Raw genomic sequence first — 14,090 nt, forward strand, 5'->3', positions numbered from 1 at the left:
AGAGGAGGCGATTAGAGAAATCGAGAAAGAAAAGGGAGGGATATCAACATCAAACATGACCACTACACAAGGTGCTGGGTTAGGAAGGGATATGGGAAGAGGAAAGGAGAGACAAGGGAGGAGGAGGAGTAGGGAGGAGGAAGGGGCGAGCTGTGGTTGTTATGTTCATTGTGGTCTTTACCTTTTTGATCCACTTCTATTCAAGCATCGGAAAAAGGAGAAAGAAGGAGATAGGAAGATAAAAGAGAAGTAGAGACAGTAAGGAAGAGAGAGAGAGAGCGAGAGAGAGAGGGAGAGAGAGAGAGAGAGAAAGAGAGAGAGAGGGAAAGTAAAGAGAATGAAAAAAACAGGTGCAGGAAAAAAGAGAAAATTGAGATTAAATAAAATGCTGTCCTTTCTCTCTCTCTCTCTCTCTTTTTTTAAAGCAAGTTATCTGTCTGTGTTATGGTTGGCTACTCAGAGAAAGGATGGCTCAAATGGAAAATGAGGAGGGAAAAATGGCCTGACCTGGGTTTAAATCCATTTCCATTTCATTTCAGCTTTATCAATAATCCCCAAACAACACAAACCACCCCCAACCACGCACTCTCGACCCCCACCTCCATCCCTCTTATTGCCACATCCCTCCCGTCTGCCCTCCCACTATCCCTTGCGCCGAAAGTGCAGCCCCAGGAACCTGTTGGAGAGAGAGAGAGGGAGAGAGCATCATCGTACCGGAGTCCTCTTCGGCTGCGGAAGTAGACAAAGAGTGGGAAAGGCAGAGAAAGAGAAAGGGGTATGAATGGAGAGGCGGTGGTGACAAAGTCTCCATCTGTGGCTAGATGTCTTTGGGGGGGATCACTGCATGCCCATTTCTCCATGTGCAGTCTGTGTTGACTGTGGTCCCTTGATCTAAAGAAAGCAGTGCTTTTGGCTTTGTTCAATTTACAGAGTCAGGATGCTCACTATAGAAGCCAGCAAAAACACTAAACCCATCGACCGTCCAATCAATGGGGAGCTGCCAGCTCGCCTGGCCGATGCTAGCTCATCAAAGAAAAAGAGAACAAACAACAGGGTAAGGGGAGGGATTGACAGAGTGGAACGTCTCAGAAACACAGAAAGAAACCAAAAGACACCATGGGGGGAAGGGAGAGAGAGAAAAAAAAACAAGATCCAAAACTGTAGGCGAAAGAGAGATGAGACAAAAATTTCTACAGAGAACTCATCACACACAAATCAATAGGTTGGTGTGATGAGTACCACCGAGGCCTCAGCGGACACGAGCAGGTAAGGCGTGGCTCCCTCGACATCCCACAGCGTTGTTTTTGTACTGGCTTGTACTGTCGCGCTTGGGGAGGTCAGTGAGCAGCTTGAGACTCAAGGAGGAGTAAGAAAGGATCTGCAGCTCCGCCTTTCATATTACAGGCAGTGGCACACGCTTTTGCTCTGTGTTTGCTGAGGCACAAGTGGTGTGCAAGTGGATCATGTCTCAAGGGATGAAACGTGTCAAAAGGCACTCGCTGGTGGACCCCTGCTGTGAGCGTGATTGTCGCGAGTGTGTTGCAGGAAGTCTGATGTTGCCCAGGGAGCCCTGTGAAATAGTCAAGGCACCTCGTAGGGGTTGCCCATAAAGAAAGAAAGAAAAAAAAGGTGCAAGAGAGAGATGTAAAGAGTATAAAGAGAGTGTTAGCAGCAATACCCTGATCTGTGTGGGGGATGGCCTTGCATCTTGGCAGCAGTACTGGCATTGGCAGCATCAGCAGCATTGGCGACCACATTAATCTTTTCTAATCTTATCAAAAAGATCAAACTGGACAGGTAACCTCCATGAAGACCTGGGGGATGGAAGCCATTTTCACCCTCGAGGGGTAAACATGGCAGAATTATGAAACTGAGTCCTGTGAAGCTTGGGCAAGAGGGGGGCAAGAAATCATTACAGCCGCACCACCAACTGCGAGTGCAATCATTAGCTGCAAGGTTAGGGGAGGGGGGAGATTGGCCAGAGAGCATCTTGAGCTTTCATCCTCGCTGTAATAACTGCAAGAGGTGCATGGAAAGACCAGAGATCAGCAGAGCTTGAATACATTGAGTTTTGCCTTGAGGAAGCTACTGACCACAGAACATTTGTGGGGAAGAACCAACTTCAGAAGTCTGAAGTTATATTCATTAAAGATGACATGCTAAATGCAATATTACAGCAGGACCACTGTGTGTGTGCCTAAGGAGGAAGAAAATAATGTGAGCTGAACAGCAGCTGGAGATGAAGAGAGAGAGATGAACCTCTTAAATGCTGTGGAAAGAGAGTGAAAGAAAGAGAAAAAGAAAAATAGGTAGTGCAAAACCTGAGTCAGTTCACTCCATTTCTTCTGTTCTTGGTTGCCCTGAAAAATAGACACTCAGCCTAAACACATGCGTGCACAAGATCATTACACACAGCTAAGGACACACGCACAAATGCAGAGAAAAGACAGAGAAACTCATCACACCGTCCGCGCAGTGAGCAGGAGGTTAGTTTAAGGCCACCTTGGTTGTTTGTGTGATTCATTCAGCATTTCTCTTTCAGGGCTCTTTTGAGAAATAAGCCACTGGCCTCCCTCCCCTTAATCACTCTGCTCAGCGTTCTCTACAACCCTATCAATTACTCCCACACTAATGAGTTCAGCTAGAAACACACTTTCAAATGCACACACTCACATACACATACTGTTGGAGTACTGCGGGACAACTTAGCCTCCTCTGTGTCTCTCATGGTGCCAAAAGATAGTTTAGCCTCTCCGGCTTCCTCTGTACTCTCTCTCGTCTCTGTTTTCTCTTTCTCTCACTTTGCATTTTCACAGTAGTGTCATCCCTTTCCATGATGTGAGAAAAGCCCTTTGCTTCTCATTCAACAAACATTTATGGACTCCACGTCTAATGGTGCTCCTATACATATTAATAGAATTTCATTTTCATCTACATCAAAGTGTTTCCTCTCCTCCCCTGAAAACTTGTCACATTACAATGCCATTATTCCTTTCACTGACAAACTCTTCCCGACAAGTCAACTATCATTTCCAGGGGCTTTGTGTCCAAAAAGTGATGCCTTGTAATGAATAGGCTCTGGTGAATACATTTATGGGGAAGAATCAATTTTATAAAGTGAAACAGTGCCATAGTCAGAAAATATGAGTGTTAAAGTGAAGAATATGGCGCCACCTAAGATACTCTGCAGAATCTCTACTGTGCAGCCTGACTGGGCACTTTTAAAGCTAGTTCTTCAGCTACCTCCACTGTGCATATTAACAAGATAAATCACAGCTGATGAAATAGCAGCGACACAACACTAGCTCTAATGGCTTTGGAATACCTAGCATGGATGACCCCAGTGAGAGCATTACGAATCAATAATGATGTAGCACAGTGTCCTGAGGGTGGGGGGGGCAGGTAGACTTCTCGACCTATATCTCCTATATCTGTTAAAACTACAGTGTAGGGTTTCCACTGCAGCGAGTACATGCTGCAGCTGTGTGCATGGATCTGTGATGTCTTAATGGAATCTTGCTGGCCACAGCCGGCTGTGACAGTGTGAAATGGGAGTTCAGTTGAGCCGTTTTGTCTTGCTCTGTTCCGGCCTGCAAAAACAATGGTTTGTGGCGGGGAGGCCTTGCAGGGCTTTTTGGCTCAATGAGATATAATTTGACTTGTAAGCGAATGTTGCATTTTGCCAAGACGATCCCACGCACACCAACACACATACACACACATTCTGGACCCTTGTCTGAGATCAGCCAGTGAAGGTGTGTGTGCGTGTAGATGTGTAGGTGTGCGTGTGTCAGCTCGACTCTGGCTGTCACCTTGCCATTTCAGGTGAGTGGTAACATGACGCCTGTGTGACACGCACATAGAGGACCCTGTCACATCACACCACACCCATCAACATGGCTGTCATAGCATCTCAGCTGCTGTGACACCCAACCTTTACATATCATCTCTGTATTGTTCACCTTTTTGTCAACACATCTGGCGAAAAACATGTGTCAGCCTTGGATGATGCCAGAATGCCCAGTGTTCCCAGACCTGAACGATGGGGCATTACCAGAGCGATTAGCAACAGCAAATTCAATTAATCTTGACAAATCTCTGCTGAGGCAGAACTGAAGAGAGCGACGCAGCCCCTCTCCTGGTAATTAAAAGTGGCCGAGTTGAGTGGCGTTTAGTGCTGCGGTGACTAGATTTTGGGATGAACAGTTCCAACTCTGAGCCTGAATGTGTCAGGTCATATTTAGTTTGTCAGACCAACACAAACACATAGAGCAGCTGCAGAGTGAGTCGCGCACACATGCTCCTGTGTGTGTGTGTGTGTCTGTGTGAGCGAGGGTGTTTGGGATGAGAGTAGCATGGTTATGTCTCTACAGTGGAGGAGAGTGGCAGAGGACAGCCGTAATTGGCTCTTTTTTGTCACCTCAGACAGACGTGGACTTTTCATCATAGAGGGATCAGCTCCCAATTTCCTAAGTCGTTCCACGTCACACACAATCAAGAAAGGTTTTTTCAAAACACGGGAAAGAGAAATGCAAGTCAGCAGCTATTTAATCATCCCTTTGATTGCCTCGTGGGATGAGAACAAGCTCCCATGTGTGGTGAGAGGAGAAAAAAGACAAGGTTAAAATGTATGAGGAAATGGCTGCAGGTGCAACTAAGCTGTGCTATGACACACCCCCCCCCCACCCCCTCCACCCCCCACTCTCTTCCTATGGAAGATAGGAAAGTTGAAGCACAGGACTCACTAACGACTGACAAACAAAGTCATGTTACTGGAGAGGGGCAATCCGACCGCAACTAACATCGACTGAAAGGCAGGAGAGGAGAGGGAAGAGCAGATTTGAGAAGAATACTTGTTGCCACTTGGAGGGTTGTGAAGAAAAGCTTCACACCAGAGAATAATCCCCAAAGGCAAGACACCCAGGTAAATTCTTCTTATCTCTGAGTGTGGCTGCAACCTGACTCAACAAAGTCGCTAAAAAGGTAAACCGAGGGCATAAAACCACTGAGCAGAGGAAGGGCAAAGACTGAAAGAGCTGCTTTTAAGTCCCTGAGTTTCTCTGAGCTTCCCCATCAGAGCTTAATGGGTTGAATGGTTTGAATATTCACTCCACCTGTAAAAGAAAAGAAAAGAGAAGAAAAAAAAAAACAGGGACAGCAGTAGAGACAGAATGATAACATATGGCAGACTGATGGATGGAGTAAAAATAGAAGAATGAGAGAAATGGGGCAATAGATGGAGATTAAAGACCTTGGAGTCCAGATAAGAGGTAAAAGAGAGAAAAGCAGAACACAGGAAAAGAGGAGTTACACGGTAAGAAAAAAGATGGTGGTGACTGTGATAGATAATAAGCAAAGGGAGGGTGAGGGAGAGTGAAAGGAGGTTAGCTGCTAGGCGTGGATCCCGTGGCTCGCCATCAGCACCTGAGGAAAAAGCAGAGAGAATCATCCCGAACCCCATCTGCACCCTAAGAAGACCCATGTCCTACCTCCCCCTCCCCCAAAACAACCCCAAGCACCCTCACATGTCCATCCACCCCTTCCTACAACCCAGTTCTGCCTCTGCCCGGTGGAGGGAAGCATCGCTGTGCCTCCCCTCCAACCAAGTGCTCCTGCAGAGCGAGGGGATCAATTCTGAGAGTAATAATACATGAGAGGGAGGAGGGGAGACTGAGCGGAGAGTTTCACATGAGCGAGGATCAACACAACACCATATAAGCCTTGCTGTGTCTGCTCCTTCGACTGTGTGAATGTGCTCTCGTTTGTGTGTGTGTGTGATTCCTTGGTGGAGGAAGCATCAGGATGGTGGGGGTGAACAACTCTGTGTCTCCTTTTTGCGAGTGTGAAGTAAATGTGTGTGTGTGTGTGTGTGTGTGTCTGCCACACCTCCACACAGCTCTGAGCAGGGCCACGAGGCAGTCAGCCGTTACCATGGGGACATTAAAATGTGTGATGCTCCAGGTCATGTGATCTAAAATAAGCCCTTTGCTGTTTGTGTTAACATCCCCATTGTGAGGTGTGGCATACACACAACGCCCCCTGCCTTCTAGTCTCACTGCGCCCAATTTTAATTTTTATTGGAAATCAGAGGGACAGCAAAGGTGTTTGGCACAAGATAAAGGCAGTAGCATGCCCCATGGGTCAATCAGTATGTGAGAGCGGGCGGTGTGTGTTACACTGCTGTGATCACCAATAAGGGCTGAGCCTGTGTTTGCAGCGGGTGTGTGTGAAGTGCTTATCGGACCATGTGTTCATGGAGCATCTTCCCCCATGTGAAAATCCCTCTCAGCTACTGGTGTGTCGCTCTGTCGATGAGGAAAAAAGGTTTAGAACTCTGTGTGTGAGTGTGTGTGTGTGTGTGTGTGTGTGTGTGTGTGTGTGCATGTGTGTGTCTCTGTGCCGTGTAAATGTACAAGACAGAAAGAAGAGAGCGACAGAGAGAGGCTGAGGATGACTTTCTTCATTTTGCTTGTGTCTGAAAGAAGCCAGAGAGAGCAAGTGTGCACGGGTGAATGTAGGAATGTCATTTGTTGTGTTTTTTTTTTTGTTTGTTTTGTTTTTTTTTTTTGTTTGTTTGTTTTTTCTTTTTTGTCAGGGGTTGTAGAGGGGGCAGGAGGTTCAGGTGGGGGGGTAAAGGGAGGGATGGGAAGGGCGGTGAATGGGGTGAGGGGGTGGGGAGATGTGAGGAGGTGACGGGTACTCAGTACTCACTGTATGGGACACACTCATACTGGATCTCCAAGTACTTGTAGGTGCCTGGGCAGGGGTCTGGGAACACATCCGACCCCGCTACCACCACACACTGAGTGCGGTTATTACACCTGTGAGAGGAGGCAGAAGGGAGAAAAGAGACAGAGAAGGGAGGAAGTAAGTGCTAAAAAATAACAAACAAACAAAAAAAACGAGCAGCATTGTAAGAAAGACAAAAAGAAGTGGGTGCAATCGCCCCCCCCGAAAAAAATCCAAACATCTTCAGGCTTTGAAAGACAGAGAAAATGGTAGGTAAGGGAGTAATTTCACACTAGACTAGATCATGTGACAGCTGCACCCGAGGGGAGGTGGGAAACAGAGAGGGAGGAAAGGAGGGAGGGAAGAGGCAGAGAGAGGGTGAGTGACGTAAGAGCCGCCTCTCCTGGGGGATTGTGAGTGGGAGCAATTAGAGGTGAGAGAACGGGGAAGGACGAGGGGGGATATGGAAAATACTCTACACCACACACTGGGGGGAAAACATTCATAGGCACATAATACCTACATCTAAACCACATCACTGCATGCCTTCTCACGTTTACACACCCCAAGAAACAGAAACACAGACTCACAAAGAATAATGGATACACATCCCCACACATGTAGTCACTTATTCTCGTCACATAATCCTCCTCTATCCAGCTTTTAGCATTTCTTGCCTGTGCTGTCTCTCCCTCATATCTCAAATCTCTGCTGCACTCGCTCTATCACCTCATCATTTCTAGCAGTCTCCCTCCTTCCTTTAACCCCTCAAATCTTTTCTTCACCCCCCCCCCCAAGCTCTCTCTTCCCAACCCAGTACTCCGTGCCTCCATTACATGTGTGATGGATAGCTGAGAGAGGGCTTCCATTGATCTGAGCTCAGAGGAAGCAGATGCTGAGCACAAACACAGGCAGCAGCTGTAGGAAATCCTGCAAATACCCTTGCAACAATCAGAAATATACACATACTTGTGCAGACACAGCTTGCATGTACACTACCAGTCAAAAGTTTGGGCACACTGTCCTATTCATTTGAATGAGAAAGTGTGTCCAAACCTTGGACTGGTAGTGTATGCACCGCCAAACATAGACATCACCACGCACCAAGATGTCATGATGCTCCGCACAGACCAAGCATGCTGCCTTCAGCACTCTACACGAAACGTCAACACCTGAAGACACCAACAGCTATTAACAAGCGGGAGTTCCTCGACAAATCCTCTTGTGAATTAGTATCCTGTTTTCTGGAAACAATAACAGACGCTGGCTCATTAGAAACATGTACAGAAGATCCAAACAGATCAATAATTACCTCTGTGACATTATCTTGAAGGCGTCTGGCAGGTAGCACTGCACATTCTCCATTTGGAAGGGGTCTGCGTCACAGATTTTGTCATCGGTACGGCCGTAGTTGGCCGTCTCAATCATGATGACATCACTTCCAGGGCAGCGCAACTCGATCGGGTAGCCTTCGCAGGCCAGCTCTCGACGCATCAGGCCGAAGGGCATCATTGACCGGCTCAGAGCTGGAGTGGAAAGATGGAGAGAGGCAAAGTTATTGATGATTCACTGAGCCTTAATACTTTTAGGGGGCACTTCATTATTTTACCACATTGTAAATATGAAGTGTACTGTCTGACTGTCTGGCAGGCGGATGAGGACTTCTCCCATTGTCCTCAAGTAAAATCACAAATTAGCAAATATTGACTCGAGTATTAATATTTCTATACTGCTGATACACAGTCTGTTGGAACGTTGTTGATCACATACTGGCATGAAGATTTTTCTGCAGTTATTTCACTACTTGTGAAATAAACTGAGAGTTTCACAAATTAAACTCCTACACAGAGCCCGTCAACAGCTCATCATAGTCATCCCCACACCAGAAAGGGCTGTGTGTCCTTAAGAGCACCCCATAGTTTATGCTACCAAAACAAAGCGTCAGAGCTGCGCCTTGGGATTCACTCGGGGTAAGATGGAAAGGAATAGTAGGACCCGCAAAAAAAAAAAAAAAGAGAAATAATGTCTTTGTACACCTTCACCTCTGCTGTGTACGCCATATGTACACCCACTGCTGTTAATCAGCCAACTGAGAGGCATGTCACTGTACTGCAGCAGCCAGCAATGGTGCGAAGGGGTCAGCAGGAACAGCGTGGTACTCAGGGTTAATCGCTGCGCCAGGCTGAGAGGCATGAAAGAGGACTGCAAAGAGGTGCTGAGAGAGACACTCGCCGTCTCTCCAGCTCTCTCCATCGCTGCATACATTTCCAACTGCCTCTACAGTCCACATCACACACACCCTTCCAAAAAAAAAAATTAATAAATAAAGAATAAAAAAAATAACATAACAAAATGGCTGCTGACTTCCTTTAGTGTTTAGGGGGAGACAGAGGCTCAGACAGATATGACATATAGAGTGAGCTGGAGAGCGATTGGAGTTTCTTTGTACTTCGCTCCTGCCAGCGACTGCAAGAGCTGCTGTCCATGGTCCTGAACTGACAAAACTCCTTTCGGGAAAATAACATCAAGCGCTGGAGCTGTCTCAGAGACAGCAGCAAGAAAGTCCAAAATATCTCCTTTCCTAACCACCTTTCCTTAACCTCCACAGAAAACATCATGATATCAGACACGGCCATGAAAGACAATTTGGAAGGCGTCTATAACATAAAACATGCTCTGTTGTTTTTGCATTCACATGGATATGAAGTGATGGCACTACGATGGTGCTTTGTTTTTAGTGTTAGGATGGAAGGGAGTATTATTTCGTTTCCTTCAGTAAAGGATGCTGTTCACTGTGCAAATGGAGATATGAAAAGAAGCGGTGAAGCACTTTCAGTTAGCATTTAGTAAATTCATTCTGCGCTTATCATGGCTGCCGCTGATGCTTCCAGATCTTATCATTCAGTCAGAAACCTGCTTTGGCAAAAAAAAAAAAAAAGACTAAATCAACTACAACCAGAGAATGGCAGACAGAACTGTCCACCAGAAGGAGCAGAGGGCCTTGACTAAGCTCTGCAATGTCAGAAAGGAGGACGCGGCACATATCAGGCTAATAGTGGGCATATTGTCAAATTTGAGCATGTTATTACTGGCTTAACTCAAGTAGGGTGGAATTTAGAAGATTTCTTGATAAATTGAGGCGTTCCCCCTGCCAGACGGCCTCGGCAGCAGACGGGGGCAGTGAGTCAGCCCCGCTCCCCCACTACTGTGCTGAAACCAACAGAGCAGGCCTGTTTTCCCTTCCTGACTCTGAGCTATCACACTACTTAGGTTTCAGCCACTACCCATTCAGGAGGAGTGCCCATCTGGGTCAATGTCAATGTCAGTCATCCCAGACATGCTCTGCAGCGATGCGCTAAATGATTCACTGCCATTGGACTTGCTCATATTTCTAAATGCCACCCATTTATGCAGCGGGGACTTGAGTTCAGTTGTGTAACTAACGGCATTAAGGCTGAATGACTAGCACAGACAGACTTCAAATCTTTTATGCCTCGCCAGCATGCAGTGCCTGTGCCAAATCACAAAGGCCTAGATGCAAAAGCGCATACTAATTAAAGCACACAGAGATGCAAACAGCAGGCGAGGCCAGACAAACAACTCCCCACACAAATGCAAAAAGCCACACAAGCAAATTAGCACATACGCAGACAAACTGGGCAGATGAGTGTGCACCTTCATAGTGAAGCACACGCATACTTACATGGATGCATACACACAGCCCTGGTGTCACAGTGGGATTACAATACATTGTGTCAGTGTGTGGCCTGTTCTCTTAACTACCCTGTGGTGTAACTACACAGCAGTGTACAGCTGGCCAGTGATTAGAACCACACAGCAAGCCAAGAGGAGAGTGAAACTGAGGAGCCACCAGGAGTGATGACGCTCACTCCACTTACACGATAAACTAACACAACGGGAAAATTAGCCCCTAACGGAGGGGGAAGATCACACTTTCAAACTATTTTACATACACTTTCTGTGGTATACAGATCTGGCTTCACAGGGCCTTCTGCCACACTACTAAGCGCTAATGCAAATAGCACCAAATGAGGGCCTCAGCATTTCAGCAAAACAGCCCAAGAAACTGTTGATTACATTTTATTTTTTGGCTGTTGGTTCAGCTGGGTTTGGGCTGTTTTGACAGCAGCGAATAAATATACAGATATTTTCAGCATGATTTTCACCAAAAGCCGCCTGTTTCATCGCTGGTACTTATGCTGCTCAGTTTATTATTGTGTGGATAATTTCAGCTTGTTGCCATAGTTATGTCTTTTACAACATTGTTTATTTAGTCAAACTGAGCTAACTTTAATGAAGACACCGGAGGGAAGGGCCGAAAATAAATATCGCGGGTCACGGTAACGCTTTAAACCTGATGTACACAAATAAAGAACCAAACAAGTCTAATTCACAGTGAATTTGATATATGAACCAAGAGAACCAAGATCCATTGGCTTTTTCAGGTGCTCATTTTTGTGGCACAGCTGTTAGAGTGTATATTTAGCCATAATTGAGCACAGCCATTATTGAGACAGTACTCTTCAATGATGGCAGTAACCATGATAACTGGTCTATTTCTGGCACTATTACAAATCTCTTCTTCTGCCATATTATAATCATCTTTCACACCTACATTTTTCACACCTAAGCACTCATAGTTTGACAAAATCCAGGTTTAAGGTTGAGTTCTCTATGTAAATACAGCAAAGACACACCTTTCATAGATACTTTTTGAATGGTGTGCTCACAAACAAGTATGGGACTTCACTTCAGGGAATCAATGTCTGTGTGTGTCTGTCTGACAAAGAGTGTGTGTGCATGGTTGTGTGTCAGCCAGATGGCCTGAGGCCTAGCTGGAGCTGTGGCTAGCTCTGAGCTGCGCTGAGATGAGATGAGCAGAGGATAAGCTCGGACTGGCCACGGGCTACGACTGTCCTTCACTCTGCAGGAATCCATTAACGTTTCAGGGTCTCTTTAGCCAACGAACACACAGATGCACACAAACTCACACTCACACGCCTATTTAGCTGTGCCTGTCATACTCTGGATAATAGCTGGATGACAGAGTGCATTTCTCAGCAGCAGCCATATGTATGGGTGCAACTAATCCTTCAGCGTGAGACTGTGACTTATTTCCCACGGTATATAAACCTCTGTTGTTTATGTCTGCCATTACCGAGAGATGGTTACCAATTGTCACAGACTGATGATGACATAAAATAAGCCAATTCAATAACTATACAGGCTGATTTGCGTGGACATGGTAGTGTGAAAGTCACATCTCTCTCTGTCGTAGACGCACAAAACCTGAGTTGTGAGGACACATGCTGACACAACCCATACCTTCGTCCTTTACTTCCACCTTAACCATCAGAAATAAACGCCTAACCCTGACCTCAGATACATCCCTCTCCTTTAGACAGGGATGTGTACGTGCACACACACACACACACACACACACACACACACACACACACACACCAGGGGCATCATGTAACTCCAGGCAGCTGGTGTTACGGACTGAAACAGTTGGCTTCATAATAGAAGCTCTGTACAAATTAAGAGCAAGAGAGAAAGAGAGGACTGATTGGGTTTGAGTCATTATCCTCACACAGTAATTAAGGCCTGAGGGTGGATAGATGCTTGGACCCTCAGACAAGAACATAATTTTGCAGTTGCCAAACTAGTCTTTGCACACACACTTTCACACACTCTCTCTTTCTCTCACTACATCAATTCTCACTTGCACGCACACAGACACACATGCACAAAAACGTTTTTTCAACGATCCAACATCCTCTGGAGATGGAGGAGCAGGAGACATGACGTGCATCAAGAGTTGTGACCAACAGTGATGGAAAGTTACACGGAAATGTGTTACCCCCGCCCCTTCACTCCGAGGGCTACGTTTAGACTTCTGAAATGTTCCCAGCATGAATGAACAAATTTCTCTTCATTCAAACAACTTTCCATCATCAGCTGTGTGCTTTCAGATATAAAAGCACTTTGATTTAAATGTCTCAGACAATTTAAACTTGGACTGTGTTATCACAGATCCTCTACAGTGTGTTTTCTTTGAAATAATTGAATGAGAAGGTTTGGCCTTGCAGGTAGCCAGAGACTGTGATTCCAACTTTACAAATGAGTCGCAATAGGACATATTACACATGTGGCCATAAGGCTGACTTGTTAACTGGCTGATTGACTGTCTTTTGGGGGACGAAATGTGATGAGCCTCTCTTAGCCCCTTTGTCTGTTCCAGCAGTCATCCTGTAATGCTACTCATTAGCATAGCGCTGAAACACATTACTGGAGCGAGGCGTTTTGGTTGTGGTGAATTTTTGTTATAATATCATTCCTAAAATGTACTTTAAGGGCATTGAAGCTAATGGGTGACTATTTTATTTTTGCCCAGAGATAGTAGTGAAATTTATTTAAAGGACATGGCATAAATGTAAATATGCCCACTTATTCAGCTCTTGCCAAAAGAGTTAACTCCCTCATGAGTTTCAGGTTAGTTCCTCAGTAAAGCCGGCGGAGAAGAACAAGTAATTTTACAGTCACTGGACAGAATTGAGAGGTCTCAGTGATGGGAATGCCTCTCCAGCAGAGAATCATCCCCACCAATTTCTCCATTTCTTTATCAGCTTAGTGCTGTATCTTAGTGACTCACTTAGTGCTGCGAGTTAGCGTAATGACTTGCTGGAACATGTCCTGTCACCATAGACAAGCTGAGGCGATGTGGCCAGAACTGTCATATCCAGGCAGCCTTCAAGATGAGGAGTTGTGACAAAGTGACATCCTGAGACAAACCTAAAGGCCTAACATGAGGGTGAAGCGGCGGCGGGGGGGTCTGAAGTTGTGGGACAGTGTGTGTGTGTGTTTGTGTCTGTGTATAAATGGCCTCTGAGCAAGGATGCTATCTCATCCCCTCTTTGGCTCCTCCATTTGACAGGCGGAGGAATCAGAAAGGGGACGAGATGAGGAGTGACTGTATTGGGAGTCACCAGTCGTGCTGTAAGGTCAGAACAAACAGCAGCACCAAAATGACACACATCCACTGCAACGGAGCTGAGTCAAGTTAACGCACAGGGAAGGAGAAAGGGAAAAGGAGCAGAATGAGTTGGGGTAGAAAAGATAGAAACCATCAAACTACATGGTGGCAGATGACGACCATTCTTTCTTGTGGAAGCACAAGGTTACCAACATAAAAGGAAGGAAGCAGGCGGATTTATGGGAAAGGACCTCCTATTGTTCTGATCTACTCACTACAGACAGCCTTCCTCCTCAGCAGCCAAGTCTTCTAACTGAACTGAATTACAGCAGAGCCCCACAACATTACATCATTCATAAGAGAA

The 14,090-nt window shown here is 46.0% G+C and overlaps 1 protein-coding gene across 1 annotated transcript in view; it reads right to left on the bottom strand.

Moving 5' to 3' along the window:
- The window catches only part of adgrl1a (adhesion G protein-coupled receptor L1a), a 47,212-nt gene that overhangs the window by 26,722 nt on the left and 6,400 nt on the right, over positions 1 to 14,090 (bottom strand). Inside the window, exons 2-4 of the mRNA XM_029508641.1 lie at positions 8,042 to 8,255; positions 6,712 to 6,821; positions 182 to 196 (exon numbers count right to left, since the gene is read on the bottom strand). Coding sequence (XP_029364501.1) covers positions 182 to 196; positions 6,712 to 6,821; positions 8,042 to 8,255 — 339 coding nt within the window. The remainder of the gene's footprint in view (positions 1 to 181; positions 197 to 6,711; positions 6,822 to 8,041; positions 8,256 to 14,090) is intronic.

The sequence above is a fragment of the Echeneis naucrates genome, chromosome 8, assembly GCF_900963305.1.
Source record: "Echeneis naucrates chromosome 8, fEcheNa1.1, whole genome shotgun sequence".
Classification (NCBI taxonomy): Eukaryota; Metazoa; Chordata; class Actinopteri; order Carangiformes; family Echeneidae; genus Echeneis; species Echeneis naucrates.